The following is a 17,238-nucleotide window of genomic DNA, read 5'->3' as shown; positions in this document are numbered from 1 at the left end:
TATCCCCTCTGCCCCACCCCGGACAGAGCAGACTCCTGAGCTCACTAGACTAAAGCCTGGCCCTTCCTCTTCACCTGTCATAGAGCAGCGGTTCCCACGAGGTCTCTCTCAAACCGGAGTCCCGCCTCTGACTAGTCAGGCTTCCGTTCCTAAGATCATTTGGGAAGATTTGGCATTCGGCTATGTTCTGGAATAGTTAGAAGCTTATAAGCTTCCTTCTCAGCTTTACTAACAAGCTGTGAGGAGAGGAGCGTGGCTTGGGGGAGTGTAAGAGCGTGTTTAGCACCAGCACATATGCCCACACACTCACACTCACACAGACCCTCGGAGGCTGGATTTAGCCAGCCGCCTTGCCATGTGCCACCTCCAGCAGCAGGCGCTGTGCCTGGCACCTCCCTGAGGACACAGCAGTGGGGACCTTGGAGGAGCGTAAGACACCGTGGTCCCCAGGGTCCCAGTCAGCCCCAGGAAACAAGACCCCAGTGTTCTTACCTCCAGGGGCCGGTTTTTAGCACGTCCAGGTTCCTGCCTCTGGGGCTTCCTGTTTGAACTCATGACATCCACTGTGAGAGACAGATTTGGGAAATAGAGTTGGAAATCCAAGCAGGAGAAAAAAAGTTCCGTTAGATTATTTGAGGTTGATATGAGGGAGTTGGGAGAACAAGATATCCTTTTGGAGTTGTGCAGCACTTTATGGTTTGTAGTGCACCTCAGTGTGTGTTGTTCCTACACCTGGGTACTGGGCGAGACACCAGAGGCCTGACTCCCCCACGACCCCTTCCATCCTCATCTGGAAAAATAGGGGGCTGGGCTGGGCCGGTTGGTCGCTCAGGTCCCTCAGACTCTGTCAGCTGTGACCTGATACCGATAAGACAGCGGGCAACGTCCCTTGTTGCTCTTTCTGTATCTGACTTGCCTCAGCCTGTCTGCTCTCCGGGAGGCCCCTGTCCTTCCAGCCCAGCTTTGCCTCCATAAGAGCTGTCATCCCTTTCATGCCTGTTGGCACCCGAGCTGGCAGGAACCCACCATCTTTTTCTGGGAAGTCACTTGGCTTAGAAAGACCTCGGTTGATGAGGGATTCGTGTGCTGGTTAAGTTTAGACCAGAGAGCAATGCAAGGGCCACTCCAGTTCCCAGCATGTGTTTAGAATAGAGCCTAGACTTCCATAAAAGGCCACCCTTTACAATGTAATTAGAGAAACCCCTAGGCAAATTCATTAGATCCCATTTCAATGCTTTGTACAGTGCACTCTTAGTAACTACCCCCAACCCGGAGTTAGATGTGACTGCTACTCTCAGGACCCCCGCATGCGGGAGGGAACAGGCCGTGAGCTTGTCTGGGTCTCCTGTTTAACTGGTCTGGCCTCCATGGTTCTCTAGCTTTTGAGGATAATGGGCATCGTTTGGACTCATTTGGACCCATAATGAATCTTGTTCTCTTGCTATGCATTTTAGAAGACAAATCTGACCTTGAAAACAGTGTGATGCAGAAGAAAATAAAAATCCCCAAACTTTCTCTCAATCACATAGAAGAAGATGGGGAGGTTAAAGATTACGGGGAAGAAGATTTACAGCTTAGACACATCAAGGTAACAAAATCTTTCCCTTTTTTGGAAGTACGTGTGAGCACTCTCAGAGTGCTGGCAGCTGAAGAGTTCTAGCCTGGCCTCCTCTTCCCATTAGATGTCCCCTGGTGTCCCAGGTTAGGGACGGGGGGGGGGGGGGTTGCTGCCAGCTCCCCAGGGAGCCCTGACTCAGGCTGTGCCATGACCCTGGTCCCGTTTGCACCACCTACTCAGTGCCAGCGCTGCCGAGGGTTTGGAAGGGTGCGTGCCTCTGGCCCACAGCTCTGGAGCACTGGGCACACAGTTCCTGGGCAGCAGTTCCCACCTGGTCACTCTCCGATTGCCCCAAACAGCGAGGGGTGGACTCCCTCAGAACAGGGTGAGCCGGGTTCACAGAAGGGGATTCATTGGGTTGAAAGAGAACTTGTGCATGAGGCTGCATGTCCTTTGGTGTGCACCCCAGTTAGTCTCCTCGAGCCTTCACTTGAAAACCTTGTTCAACAAGCCAAGTGTTTTTTCTGTACGACGGGTACCCCAGGGGAAGGGAAGAGAAAGACAGAAAGAGAGATGCCTTCTGCCTGGACCGTGGTCTGATTTTGGACACAAGGTCCAGGACATTCCAAAGGTATAGTCCAAAGATACAGCTGAGTTCAGTCCATGCTTTCATGGCTCCCTGACTCTGGGCCTGGCTCTGGGGTTATGGAGATCAGCCAGATGTGGTCACTGCCCTTAGTCTCATGGTGCCATGATGCAGACAGATGACTAAAATGGTCATCACAATTTTAGCTGATAAGTTCATCTAGACCAGCAACATCTATCCCAGCGGATATAATGTCCCCACCCTGGGTGGAGAGTTCCTTGGTTCTGTCATTCCCACTCTCCTCCGTAGAAGCTGCATCCTCAACCTGGAACTTCCTCCAGCAGCTGGACCCCTGCATAGTCCTGGATGATTCTCTTCTCCATGAACCATCCCTGCTCTGTCTACTGTCTTGCAGAGCTTCAGCTTAGCCAGAGTCCAGGGTGGGGCTGGTAGACACGAGGAAGTGCCCAGGCTGGACATTGGGCTTTGAGTCCTGGTCTGGCTTCTTCTGTAGCTCACCCATGACCCTGAGTCTAACCTTCCCCTCCCGGCCTTCGTTTTCTTACCTATGAAATGAGCGATTGAATAGAAGAACCTTTCAGTGCTAGCGTTCTTTGAACTTTTCAGTAACCATTTGTCACACCCCTGCCAAGTGCCAGTCTGGGTAGGAGTGGGGAATGGGGAAACTAAGGCACCGTTGCCCCCCTAGATGAGAGTAGATGGAAATTCTTAGCATCCTCCCCAATTAAAGCATTCTTAAGGAAAAGGTTACTTGACGGAACACCCCTTTTTCACTTTTATGTTGTTGAAGAGATTTGAATGGTGATTGCCCTGGGGTGACGTGACTTACGCTAATTTCTCCCTGGTTCCCCATAAATACACATTGAAACCTCTTGTGAGCTGTCTAGGTCCAATGGTTGGGACAGGGGTTGGGAGTTGGGGAGGGTGGTCATGGTATAATATGCGTCCCAGAGGCAGAGTGATGAAAGAGAAAAGTGCTGGCCTGGGATACCGAGTTCTGATTCTGCCCCCACCTGACCTTGAGACTTTGGGCAAGACTCTCCTACTCTGTGCCTCTGTTTCCCCATTTGTAAAAGGAAGGGCTTTGACTGCATGTCTGCATGGGTTTCTCCAAGCACTGATGTTCTGTGGTTCTGTGATTCTAGGATTGTCTGGGGAAATATTGAGCTGCAGTCCAAGAAAAGTCCCAGCTGCCCTTGCCTGAACTGATTCTCGTTGTCCTACAGAGACCCGAGGGGCGGAAGCCAAGCGACGCGGCACACAAGAGCATTGAGGCCGTGGTGGCCCGGCTGGAGAAGCAGAACGGCCTGAGCCTGGGCCACAGCACGTGCCCAGAGGAGGTCTTCGTGGAGGCCTCCCCGGGCACGGAGGACATGGACAGCCTGGAGGACGCCGCCGTGCCCCGGGCTCTGTATGAGGAGCTGCTGCGCAACTACCAGCAGCAGCAGGAGGAGATGCGCCACGTGCAGCAGGAGCTGGAGCGGACTCGCAGGCAGCTGGTGCAGCAGGCCAAGAAGCTCAAGGAGTACGGGGCGCTCGTGTCCGAAATGAAGGAGCTCCGCGACCTCAACCGCAGGCTCCAGGACGTGCTGCTCCTGAGGCTCGGCAGCGGTGAGTGCCTGCCCGTCTTGCACGCAGGCGTGTGCTTGGTGCAGCTCCACGCCTTGGAGGAGGGTTCAGGGGAGGTGGGCCAAGTGCCCCGAGGCCAGGGAAAAGCAGAGACAGCTCAGCAGTCACCCCAAGGAAGAGCTGCCTCCTCCTGCAGTGAAGCTGATGGGGGAGCTTATAAACGCAGCACCCAGAGCACCCTAGTGGGGACATGAGAGGTGCGGCTCAGAGAATGAGCGGACAGAGCGTTTGCCACCCGCCAGTCATGGCATGCGTTCCCTCAGCCAGAGGCAGTGCCAGGGCTCCTAGGAACCTCCGAGGAGGCTTTGGATAGTGAAGAGAGCCAGAGGCGATTCTAAAAACGCCACTCCTGTACGTGAGAAAGTGGTACAGGCCAGGGCAGCCATGTAGATGAAGTGGTAGGAGAGTTGAAAGGATGGAGAGGGGTGATCTGTATCTGAGGGAGCCAGCGGGGAGGAGACAGGCCTTGAGCGAGGCCTTGACGGTGGGGGGTGGCACAAGAGGAGGCCAAGCAGCAGCCCTGAGTCTGGGGAAACACCTGAGCATGCAAGACCCCTGCAGATAGGGTCTGAGGGCCAGTAACTGCGGGTGTTGGAAGCAGCACCAGCCTGGGGTGTCTGGACTTGTCTTAGTAGGAATGAGAGGAATTGAAGAGCTTTGTGCTGAGTGTGTGGCTTTAGGAAGATTAGCTCACAGATGTGTGGCACTCCTCTGCTTCACTCGCAGGACGCCGGCTCATACTGCATTGATTTTAACAAACCGAGGTTTTAGGTTTTCTCATATAACATGGTTTCAAAGCAGGAATAGGGGAATGAAAGATGTCAGGCTTGATAGCAGGGAGAGATGACTGCTAACCGTGGTGGAGAGACAGAAACACTCAGAACACAAGAATCCAGAGTTATAAAGGATAGAAGCCAGTCGGCATTGAGGAAGTTAGTGGGACGCAAGCCCGTGGCCCCCACACCCCTGAAGGCAGCCACGAGTAGCCCTGTGTCAGTGTGCCTCGCTCAGAAAGGGAGCAGCCAGTGTTGAGACACCGGCCTGTCCCAGAATTTAAAGTCAAGGGCAATCTGGTGTTCAAGAAGGAGGTTCTCATGGTCCAGATCACAGATTCCTATGTGGAGCCTCATTCCTCTGATGTTGGATACATGTGCCCTCACTGCTTTACTGATGTTGATAAATGCCTCTTTTTTTATACTATGTCTGTGAGGCAGTAATTCCTCAGTGGATCTTCAGGATGGCCCAGGGAGTCAGCGAGAGGCCTTCATACCCTGTCACAGAGAAGGGACCGGAGTTTGAGACTCGCCCAGAGTTGCATAAGGAGGCAGGGGGAGGGGGTGAGCTTGTCTCAAACCTCACCTCTCGATTCCTAGGCTGGAAACCTCCTCACTCGCAACTCTGCCTTGGTCGTGGCCATCCTTCCAGACCATAGCCGTTAGAGGTACACAGTGACGCTAAGTTACAATTCATAGGTAGCTTAGACGTTATTAAAAATTTTTATCAAAATAAAATCTCAAAGAGAAACCCTAACTAAACATTTGTGAAAGCTGTGTTGGCTTGGGGTGGGGGATGAGAACCAACTGTAATTTTCAGAGAGAAAAAAGTGTCAGGTCTACAGATGAATAACTTCCTTTTTAACGCACTGTACACTGTGCCTGTTATAAACATCTTGGGGAAAAGGCACAGTCACACAAACTGCCACCATGTTTTTCTGACTCCCATGGAAACTGCCTGTTTTACAGGAGTGTGAACAGAGCTTAAACCCCAGAACCCGCTCATAAGCCTCCGGGGCAATCGATGCTCTGCATTTTCCATCAGCATGTGCCTCTCTCATCTGAATACACGTAGACAAACTTGACCCCCAGGCGTAGTTTTGTATTGAATCTTTCAGGCTCACCCACCCCACAGACCTCCAATGCCATGGTGAGAGCCAGCAGCTGGCTCTTCCCTGATCCTAGTCACTGTCCTCATGACACTGGGACAGACTGAATAGAAATCAGCTCAGACCACAAGTATGTGAAGTACCCACCATTGGCAGTATCCCTGTGGTGAGCTCCACGGGCACCTCAGAAAATCACTCCCACTATCCTGACCTCTGAAAGGGCAGAGCCATTTGCTAGCTCTTGTAAATGGGGAATGGGGACCTTGCCAAGTTCTAAGATAGATCCACAAGACAGAATTGAAGGTCTCTATCCTGGGGGAAGGTAGAGGTTTTCATGTGTCTAGTCTAGTCTCTGGAACCGGGCTTGATTCAGCCGCCAGAATCCTCACTTGCCGATTTTATGGCTTTGGGGACCTTCTTTTCTTCTTCCTTTTCTTCTTCGCTTCCTTCCCTGCTTTTCTCTTTTCCCCCCACACATATTTACTGGCCTCCTGCCGTGTGCCAGGCTTTTTGCCCGGTGTTAATATTCTGATTTATTGAAGCTACAGCCTTTGCCCAGCTGGAAAAACTCAAAGTGTCACTGACACAATCAGCAGCAGCAGCAGCACAGGGCGTGTATGCCACCACAAGGACAGAAGCACACAGAGCTGTGGGGAACCAGGGAGGGCACCCACTGAATTTGGGGAGTGGGGGGGAAAATGTTTCCTGAAGAAAGAATGTTTGTTATCCAGGCAGGAATGAATAGGTGGGAAGAAGGAGGAGCAGTCTTGGCAGAGAACACCTCTCTGAGCCTTGACGTTCTCATCTGCAAAATGGGAATAATATCTTTCTCACAGACTTGTGCCCCACTGCATAGTGCCTGGCATTGTGTCGATGCTCAATTACTGTTCACTCCTTTTCCACACTGTTTAGTGGAGGGGCTGAGAGAGAGCTTAGCTTGGTTTTTAACTCTGGGTTCCCCAACCAGTAATTGGCTGTACAACCTTAGATGGTTTAACCAACTTCTCTGCCTCCCTGGGTCTTCTATAATAGAAGACAAAAGGGGTTGTATATATGCATGTTCATTTGTTTATTCAATGACTCGGTTCATTCGTTCTGAGCCTAGGAACTTGGGGATATAAAAAGAAGGCTAAGACATTGGAAGTTGGGTAGGGGGTGGTGATGTAAGCATATAATTAAAATTCTGGGAGAGGAACTAGCATTTGAAGTAGATCTATTTTTTGGTGAGTCTGGGAGGAAACACCCCAGTATAATAGCTCATGATTCACACATAACAGCAAGAAACCAAAATAAGGCAAAGAATAACCAGAAAGTGCCCAGAGACCCTCTCTGATTCTCAACTTGACTTGCCCTCTAAGGAGCACGTCCTGGCCTGGGGTTGATGTGTGATCTGGGCTGTACCATCCTCAGTCCCCCGGGCCTTTGTGAGCATTGTTCTTGAAGGCCTGTGCTTGTGTGTATTTTACACTGTCCACCTTGCCCATGGGCCCGGCCCGAGGGCCTTTATCTACCTTGAGGGCTGAATCACTCACACCATAACAGGCAGATTCCGAGATGAGGGAGGCCAGCAGGTTAGGAGATGCTCAGTTTTAAACGGAAGGCTTCCTGCTGGGAAGAATCACTGCTCACTCTCCTAGGATTTGGGGCCTTCAGGCGGTGGGGGGGGACGCGCATTGAGCAGGAGCCTGGTCTCCTGAGCCTAATGGGGACTTCCAAGTGGGAGCAGGTTCTCTAGAAGCCAGGAGTACCTGGTTGGTGTACCTGGTGGAAGTTGGGAGAAGAAGGGTTGGAACAGCAGCAAGAAGGTATAAGATGTTTTAGAGATGTCACTGGATGGCTCATCTCTTCGTTTATGCACTTATTCTTTCCTTCATCTCACAAATAAACACACAACAGATCTCACAGGAAAAGATTCTCCAGAACAGGGAGGCATGGAGTGTGAGAGACCTTGGAGAGCCTATAGGCTGACGCCCTCATGTTGCTGATGAGGAAATAGGCCAGAAAGTGTCATTGGCCTATTTTTAGGGGCCTCTTGACACTTGGTCCTAAGTCCTCTCTCTCAGGGCCCTCACCCCACATGGCCTTCTTTAGTTCATGGCACCTCATTGTCACTGACATGAGCACTACTCCCCACCTCCAAAGGGTGTCTCTCCTTCTCTGTGATCTTAGCATGGAAAGCAGCTCTCTGATGGGAGGAACCTTGTATCCTGCCCTGCTCTCAGGACCTCCGTGACTGTAAAAATTAAGTGAGGAAGCAACTGTAAAGAAGACAGCAGTCCCCCCTTACTCACAGTTTTGCTTTCTTACCCGTGGCCAACTGAGGTTCAGAAATGTTAAATGGAAAATTCCAGAAAGAAACAATTCATAACTTTAAATTGTGCGCCATTCTAAGTAGCCTGATGAAATCTCACTCCATCCTGTTCTGTCCCACCCAGGACATGAATCACCCCTTTGTCCAGGCTATGCACGCTGTGTGCTCTGCCAGCCCGTTAGTACTTAGTGGCCATCTCAGTTATCAGATGACTGAAGTGTTCAGGTGCCGTGTTAGTGACCCTCATTTTACTTAATAACAGCCCCGAAGTGTACGAGCAGTGATGCTGGCAATTCCGATTCGCCAAGGAAAAGCCATAAAGCACTTCCTCTGAGAGAAAAGGATTGTATGTATAGGGGAAAACATAGGACACATAGGGTTTGGTTCTATCTGCAGGTTCAGGCACCCACAGGGGGGTCTTGGAACATGTCCCTGTGGATAGGGGAGACTGCTATGGAGCCCGAGGACCAGCATATGCTGTGTCAGTCCCTTCTCCCTTTTCTTTCCTTCCTGCTCACTCTCTCCCGACGAAGTAAATGCTGGGGATGCAAGAAGCATGAGATACTCTAATTATAAATTACAGCTTTATTTGTGTTGTAGACCAGTTCTTCATTCATTCATTCATTCATTCAGCAAGCATTTATTGAGGGAATGCTTTGTGCCAGGACTGTGTTAGTTGCAGGAATATGGACGTGAGTAAGACAATCCTTTTTAAACATTCCCCAGCTCAGGGTTAGGTAGTGTTTATTAAACTGGGGCTTGGCAGGCTCCCCGGATTCTAAGGGAATGAGGGGAAGCAGAACAGTGGAGAGCCTGTTGCAAGGGTGACTCCGGTGCATGCTCTAGACCCGGGCCTCTCGGTTTCTTCTTGGCTGGGTTCCTTGTCCTTCGAGGTCAAAGAAAAGCCTTAACTGTCCTCCTCAGTGTTTAGGACTGTGAGTGCCTCCTAGTTAAATTCAGTTTTGTGTGATTCAGGTAGCAATTCAACTGAGGCTCAGAAGGGTGTGTGGGGAACATGGGGAAGAGGAGATGGGACCCCTGCCTTCAGGATGCACACAGCCCATGGGAAGAAGGCATGTGCCCACCGGGACACCCCACACAATAGGACATTGTGATTGAGGAGGGCACACGATGGCCTTACGTTTTGTGTGCGCTTTGTCAGGGAATGTAGGTGGAAATGATGGATTCTGACCGGAAGAGGATAGGTAAGAATAATAATAGTAATTCACATCTGCACAGCCCTTTCCAGGTTTCAAGGCACCTTGACATTTTTACCTCATTGGACTCTTCCTATAATCGTATTGAGAGGCCGGGTGTAAATTATTATCGCCCTTTGAGAGAGGATAATGCAAACAGAAGAGACAGCGTCCCCGTTGGCCAGATCACAGGCTGTTGGCCTGCAAATCCGTCCTGGCTCTGGAGGGCTGGATTTCCATCATTCCTGTTCCCTCATGCCTTGCGTTCTGCCCAAGGTCCACAAAAATTCCGGCTTTGATCTTTAAAATCCTTTGCCGTCTAAGCTGGGTTCTTTAAGCACGGGTCTCTGACGGTGTCTTTGAAAAGCCAGCTAATATCAGCCAAATGCCTCCCGCTGGCTTTCCCTGTCCTTGCGGCAACCGGTGCTTTGGCAACAGATATTACTTTGGTTTGAATCTCAGCTCTTTCATTCATTACCTGTGCAACTTCAAGCAAATGTTTAACCCTCCCCAGCCTCCGCTGTCTCCTGTGTAAAATGAATGAATTCATGCCTACCCAGTGCAGGCAGGAGAGCCAGCACAGTGACCAAATGCCTGCTGGGTCCTGAGCTCAGAAATACTGGGGTTCCGAACCCTGGTTTTTCCACAAGCCAATTGCTTTACTTTTGGGCAAGTTACTTAACTTCCTGGGCCTTTGTTTCCCTCACCCATAAAACAGAGTAAATGATTGTACCAACCGTTAGGGTTCTTAGGAGGGTTAAATGAGCAAATGTGTGTCAAGACCTTTGCCTGGGGGCTGGCATGTAGTTCTCAGTGGGTCCAACATGAGTGATGTGGAGTCACTTGCGGATGCACATGAGATAATGTGTGGGCAACACTTGGTGCGTCAGGAGCACTCGTTGTCCTACAGAAGAGCACAGATATGGTTGTCTGGCATATCCTGATCTTCGGTCCAGCCCTGTGTCTCCTGGAGATTGCTACTTTCCCTTCTCAGAAATCGTATTTTACAGCTCTGCCTAGTCTTGATTTCAAGCTCACTGGTCTATAGTTTATAGATTTCTCCCCCACTCACGTTTCCATCTTTCCACTCAAGTCCTGGACCCTCCTTCTGAGCCCCGCCATTGTTGGGGCATCACGAATTCTGCCTCTGTCTCCTCTTTGCCAGGGCTTTGCTTCCCGGGCTGTGATCTCAGCACCTTCTTCCACCTCCAGCCTTCAGTCCATTCCCACCAGTCAGCAGGGCACTCACAGAGGCTGGGCTCTGAGAGAGCCAAGAGGATGGGCGAGGCATCCGGACAGGCTAGATTTTCATATCCCCACTGTGGAGGGGCGGCCCAGGAGGCCTGCAGTCTGCCAGCCGCTGCAGCAAGTGTGGAGCACGGCCAGAAACCACAGTGCCCTGTACCTCCTGCATCTGGACCTGAGGCAGGAAAAGACCGAGTACTGAGAACTGGGATTGTTCCTCTTAAACATGTGGGTCATCTTCCCCTTTGAAGCACATATTGCCCCATTGACTGAATTGGAATTAGCTACAGTTCATTCTAGATTTTTTGAGGAGCTGATTTCAGAGTAATCAGTCCAGGACCTCCTTCCTCTTTCTCCCCAGAGGTCACTGTTCTGGGGCAAAGGGGCTGAGGGACAACTTCAGGCTGTCCCTTTGCCACCTGCTCTGGCAGCCAGAACCTGTGGAGTTGCTGTGCATTTTCCCTGTGGTGCCCGCTGGTTTGCTGCTGGATTTGCCAGCCAGAGAATGGAAGTGGGAGAGGTGGGCAATGCTCCTCATGGCAGGGCTGCAGGGCTGGCCTCTGAACGCCAGCCTAGGGCCTGAGGGGAGGTGCTTTTCAGATGTGAAACAACCAACCCAGTGAATAGATAATGAGATAAAGCTCAGGGATTCCTTGCCTGAGGCCACACAACAAGGAAATAGTAGAACCTGGTTTTGGTGGAGGTCTGTCTCACTTTCCTTCCACAGGGCCCACTGCTCACCAGCACTCCACCCAGTGCTTCTGCAGCGCTGTCTCCTGCCTGCCCTCACGGTTAGACCTCCTTCACATGCTGCACTGGGCTCTAGAACTGCCGGCCTCTTGAGCTACTGGGTGGGATGCTTCCTGCTTAATTAAGAGCCTACCATTCCTTCCTAGAGTTAACTTTGCCAAGTTATATGGCCTCACAATGCCAACCAGAAAATTCCTAGAGTTTTTTTTAAATAGAAATTGTCTCTTTAAAGAGAACCTAAGCCCACCTCTCATCCCCATCTTATAGATGGGGACACTGAGGACCACAGAGGAAATAGGACATGCCTATGCCATGTGGAATCTAAACAGTCCCATCTTCATAATGAAGCAGCAATAATGTTCAGCCAAGATCAATGGCTGGAATCCATCCACCAGGGTACAGCAAGACCTAGAGGCTGGCCACACCCTCTCTTGCTGTTCCAGGCGGCTCTCTGAGTTTGGTTGGAGGTAATTCTTAGAGCTCTGGCACTTTCGTCCTGTAAGGAGTCCCAAAGTCCATGCAGCACAGCCTCCTGCACAGCCATGATCGCGCAGCCTCTGGTAACATTCCCCTAGACACAGGGAGCTCACTCGCTGCCTTCCAGGGCAGCCCATTCCATTTTCGGATGCCTCTGATTGTGGGGAAGCATTTTGTATAGGAACATTCATCGGACTCTCCAGTGTTCCAGGCCCTGTGGAAATCAAATAGCTAAGGCCTTGTTCCTGCCTCCAGCGGTCCCAGTGTCATCAGCAGCCAGTGGGATGCAGGGAGCCTCGCTGTTCTGGGCTGTCTTGTTGGGAAAGGGTCTAAGAAAGGCTCCTTACGTGACTGGAGCAGACTGCTGAAGGTGGCTGGAGAAAGCCTCCAAATAAGGAACTAGTCAGATTTACCCAAATAATGAGGAAGTAAATGGTATCCCAGACAACAGCAGAATCAGAACAGAGATTTGGGATTGTGAGGCAGGCTGGTTTATTCAGGAACTGCCATGGATTCTGGATGGACCACACAGTGAAGAGAAGGTAGGAGGGAGAGATGAGGCTGCAGCCCCTCCTGCAGGTGGTACACGGGGGTTTCTCCCCACTGGAGTGACCTGGTATAGGGTCGCTCAACCTCCAAGTTAATGTTGCCTCTGAACCAGGCAACTCAATCAACAACCATTGAGCAAAGATGAATCCCAGATGGTCCCACTTTGGAAGAGTTCAGGACCTGAAGGATAGGTTAAGCAAGGCCAAGGTCACGGACTGATTTGGTTGGGAGCCATCAGCCATATAGTGGAACTCTGCCTCTCCAGGCTCCTGCCCTCAGGTGCCCACTGTGCCTCACAGTCACTCCTCAGGAGTCAGTCTTATTCCCACCACAGCACCTCTGCCACCTATCCATGCCACCCAGTTCTGTTCCATACATTCAGGGCAGGTGCAGGGCCTTCAGGGCTGCCTGCATGTCCCTGCTGGTGTATGCTTTCGGGGCACAGATCATTGGGTGGGGAGGGAGGTAGAAGAACCACGGTTGAAAAACCAGCCCAGTTTTCTCTGGCCACCAGCTGGCAGAGGACAGGCTCGGAGCCTCCTAGAGGTTCAATGAATCCTAGCAACGCCCCCTCCTCCTCACCACTCCCCTGCACAATTGAGGAGTTCTTCAGGGAAGGTCTGGGAAGATCAGAGATGAGCTGAAGTCCCACAGACTGGCCTGATGTGGGAAGCCGGTGAGATATGAAACTGCAGTTAGCCCAGGTGTAGGGTAGCGGGAAGAGCAAGGCTTTGGAATGGAACCTACAGCCCTCATTGGAGCATGTGCCTCCTGTGACTTTAGACAAGTTACTTTACCTCACTGAGCCTAAGATCTGGTTTGCCGACAGCCTGGAGGGTTAACTTCCTTCATTGCACATGTATTTAATGAGAGTTGATGTTTGCCCGGGACACTGTGCTGGGTGCTGGGGATAGAATAAAAAAGACTGGTTGTCCTTCGAGTTTCAGTTCTAGCCAGATAATCACTGGACAGTGCGGTGAAAAGTCCTACAAAATAAAAGGTACTTTGATACAAAGTGCTGAAGACATTCAGTCTCGGTCACCTGTCCCTCCCAGGGGAAAGCATATATGTCATATGAAACGGACATCTGTAATTCCTGAAAGTGGGAAAATACCTTGATCTCCATGACTGGAAACCTGGCCTGCTCTATCACCCCTTCCCCCTGCTCTGAGGGTCTGGCCTCCTGTGAGGGCCTCTACATGAGCTTCAGGGACCCCACCCAGCCCAGGACCTCTGGCTAGAACTGCTTCTCTGGCCTCTTCTCTCCTCCCTCCCAGAGAGCACTCAGAAAACGGAGAGGGGAGGAGACGGTCCTGAGGAGCTGCTGCTTACTGTGACCCCACCCCCTGCCTCTCAACCCCTCCACCATCTGCAGACCTTACCCACCTATCAAAGCTCCAGTAAGAGCTCGCCTCTTCCCTGAAGCCTTCCCGGATCACTGATCTAGCAGCGATCCCTCCCCATATCTGTGCAGATCATCACACTGCTCACTTACTAGTTGGTCAGTGAGCCTTGATCCTGTGCCACCTGACACCTGCTTAACCATTTGGAGATAACTACCCCATTCCAGCCCTTCTTCCCAACAAGCTCCTGCCCATCCATCCTCCGAGACCCCACATAAACCTTGTGGCCGTCCTCCTAAAGACTCCCTCCGGATGCAGTACCTCCTTCTTTGCTTCTGTTCCCAAGTCTGCATCCTGACCCTTATTAGTGACACAGGGTGGCGATGATCTTTTTCCATGTCTTTTTCCACTGCTGGACTGGCCCAGGACTGGCACTTAGAAGGTTCTCACTGAAGGAATGAGACCCTCCCTGGAAGGATAGGGGACTAAGAAGCCCATCTGTGGCTACAGCAGCAGGTGAGAGTGGCAGGTGAGGGATGATGGGGCCGGTAGAGGAGCCTGGGCAGCTCCCTGTCTCTGTCCAAGATCCCCTGTACCTCCATTGTTGCATAGCTGTCCTATGCTCGGCTCCTTTTCCTTTTCCGCAAAGTGGAATCCTTTTTCCACCCCCATCCACTGTTCCTCTGCTGCACAGCAGGGCTTCTGTGTACATTTAAGAGTTCTGACTTAGTTCACTTTGCATTTATGAAGAAGCTAGACTTACACTGAGAGCAGAGAAACTTCCTATTCGCACCCAAAAGTGTAAATAACAGGACTTAGTACTTTTTTTTTTTTTTTTAATCTAGTATTATTAGCTTTATTTCAGCAGAAATCAGAAATGGTATCCAGGGTCCCAACGTATATATTTTGAAGAAACAGGTGCTTTCTGAATCTTTTGGAAGTAACAGGAGCATTAGCTTTTAAGAGAGGTTTTCAGAAAGAATAGCATTCATCCAATTTAAGGTAAACAAGGACAAAGAAAGGTAAATTTCATTTTTTGTTGTTGTGCCAATGCTTGTTGGCAAGCCCCTCCCTCTGTGCCATGGAAAAAGTCTCTGGGGCTTAAAGAGGGGGAAGAAGTAACAGAACTGGGATTTGCACTGTGTTTCCTAACACCCATCCAGTGCTTGCCCACTGACCCCCCACTCCCGCTGTCTGTGTGGATGTACAGTGCTTCGCATGTTCAGTTCTCATCTTCTCCTGCACTGGGCCCTGCCTCACCTGCCTCTGGTCCCCAGTGCCTCTGGCAGGCCTAGAGCTTGGTGTGCAGTGAGGGACTGTGCGATCACTGGGCTCAGGAATGACTGAATGAAAGAACAAGTACTACCTTTTATATGTTTTTAAAAGCTTCTTCACCCCGCTGAGAGGTTTCATTCCATGGAAGCTGTATTTCCCCCAAAATAAACCTGAAGTGGATCAAAAGGATTAAAAAAAATTCTACTCTTCCCACAAGTGAAAAAGTTCCTTTGTTGCTTAAAATATCTGCACCAGATCTTACGATGCTGTCTCTAGCGCGAGTGCCTGTTATTGTGGCTAATTTGGTCACATGTGTTTGAAGGAGAACAATGCCTCTGAAATTTTTAAAAGCAAAACAGCAATCTGCAGCGTTTGTTGTAATGAGATGCAAATTGCCAACATTTGGGAGGAGAGCAGACTAAAATTTGCAAGGAAGTGTTCCCCTCAAAGGAAAAGCACTGACGCCCTCCCCTCTCTCTCCAAAGAAATCCCATTTTCTGTTCTTTTTCTTTCTGATTCTGTAACACTAAACACTCGCTTGCCCGACTGAATCATTCCTTCATTTATCTCCCTCTCCTGAGTCTCCGTTCCGTGGCTCCCAGAGGCATAGTCAGTCTGCAGGGTGGCTAACGGTGAGCCCCACATTGCAGGCAGGAAAGTGAGGCTCAAGAAGTTGAGGTGACTTGTCTAAGGTCATGTGGCTGGGATTCACACCCACGTCTCCTGACATAACCCTTCCAAGAAGTGCCTTTGCTGGTCTGGCCTCCTTGCTGGGCTGAGGCACCAGGTACCTTCAATGCACGACACCAGAGAAAGGCAGGTGCGGGGAACAGGGCTAACAACGAGCAGCCCCTGGTGTTACGCATTGCTGACCGTGAACATTAGGAATTAGTTTTCCTTAAGAGCCAGAACTGAATACATCCTGGGAGGCCAGGGTGAGTGGGGGAACGAGGGTGTGCTGGAGAGGGGAAGGGCCTGCTCTGAGCCGGGCCTGTGCAGGGCCCTTGGGGCTAAAGAAGGCCAGCGGGGCCTCTGGCTCAGAGCAGCTGCGGTCCAGCACTGGACCAATTGAGCCCCGAGTGTAACGAGTGTGTGTGGGAGGGTGGAGGGTGAGTCACTAGTCCTTTCTTATTTTGGTTAACTCATTTAACCTGCCATCTGGCCAAGTTGCTGTCATTCCTCCTGTCAGGTGAGGCAGCAGGTTAGGTGATTATCAATGTGTAAGTACCTGCGGAGGATAGAATTTGAATCAGGTGCTGTGCTGACCCTGAACTCTGATAGTGTTTCCCAAACTTTTGACATATGTGTACCCCTTCTATAATTTTTGTAACACTAAGTACCCCTCATACTCATGAGAATGGAGAATTAGGCGCAGCTAAGCACGGTGCAATGCATACCCCCACCAAACTCTTCCTGTACCCCTGGGAGTACGCATACCACACTTTGGGAAACACTGAATAGATGATCCTTGCCCGCCCTCAGGCCTCACGTCTAGTGCTGGGAGGCAGGAACAGAAATGGTGATTACCATAGGGAGCCTGAGGAAGCTCATGGCTCACCTAAACAGAAGTGGCAACTCCAGATCTTACTCTGCAGTCTCTTCAACCCCAAATTCCAAGCCGAGGGGAGGAGAGACTGACTCAGCTCTCTCTGAAGGGACAGGCAGTCTCATGGGAGAGGTGGCATTGCAGTCCAGCCTTCAGTCCCTGGAGGAGCTTGGAGAGGTGGACTTTACTGGGGGTAGAATGGCCTAGGCAGAGGGATGGGTGCACAAGCAGAGACTGGGAGTAGGAAGGAAGGTGCATGTGTGGGGAGGGTGGGCCAGCCCACTGGGAGTGGAGCCTGACTGTGCACCTCTGATGTCCCTTACCTGTCCCTCCATCGCCATCTGACTGGTCCTTTCTCCTCACCAGATGGTTCCAATTTCTGTTGGACAACCCTGGTTTCTACTTCCTGAAAATGCCTATGGATGTTTCAAACACACACAGAAAATATTTCAGACGTTTGAGGACAGCTTCCCATCCGCCCCTGCCTCCACCCCCAAGCACCTCACCTCAGCTACAGGCTTCATTTCAGAATCTTTTCTCCAGCCCATTTAATTAAGTTTCTTCTTCCTCAATTCCTCGTTCCCCTGTCTTGTGTCATGAATCTACTGAGAGCCTGTAATGTGCTGGGCACTGTCCTCAGTGCCACGACTGTAGACAAATATTTGGTGTTGAAGAGCTTCACAGGCTGATGTGGACAGCGGTTGGCTGCAGACATAACTTGCTGGAAGTATGTGTAATGTAGAAACCGCCTACCTGGTAGTGATCATAGCAAGGCCTCACAAAGGAGACACCTACGCTTCACTCTGAAGTCAGACTAGGGGCCTGGCAGACAGATGAGGTGGCCTTCAATCCCAGGGCCCCGGACAGCAC

At 50.9% G+C, this 17,238-nt stretch overlaps 2 protein-coding genes across 6 annotated transcripts in view; both read left to right on the top strand.

Annotated features, from left to right (window-relative positions):
- Positions 1-17,238, top strand: part of AGBL4 (AGBL carboxypeptidase 4) — a 915,072-nt gene that overhangs the window by 721,266 nt on the left and 176,568 nt on the right. The gene's annotated exons all lie outside the window — the stretch shown is intronic.
- BEND5 (BEN domain containing 5) overlaps positions 1-17,238 on the top strand; it is a 49,033-nt gene that overhangs the window by 14,433 nt on the left and 17,362 nt on the right. For 2 of the 4 annotated variants that reach the window (XM_036445876.2, XM_045584581.1), the window contains 2 exons: positions 1,455-1,588; positions 3,392-3,776. In XM_036445876.2, coding sequence (XP_036301769.1) covers positions 1,455-1,588; positions 3,392-3,776 — 519 coding nt within the window. Of the gene's footprint in view, positions 1-1,454; positions 1,589-3,310; positions 3,777-17,238 lie in introns of all 4 variants that reach the window. The other 2 variants (XM_036445879.2, XM_045584582.1) reach the window with 2 other exon arrangements.

This window comes from Pipistrellus kuhlii, unplaced genomic scaffold (genome assembly GCF_014108245.1).
Source record: "Pipistrellus kuhlii isolate mPipKuh1 unplaced genomic scaffold, mPipKuh1.p scaffold_m20_p_2, whole genome shotgun sequence".
Taxonomy (NCBI): Eukaryota; Metazoa; Chordata; class Mammalia; order Chiroptera; family Vespertilionidae; genus Pipistrellus; species Pipistrellus kuhlii.
The sequence above is the reverse complement of the archived record's forward strand: the minus strand, read 5'-3'. Positions and strand labels throughout refer to the sequence as shown.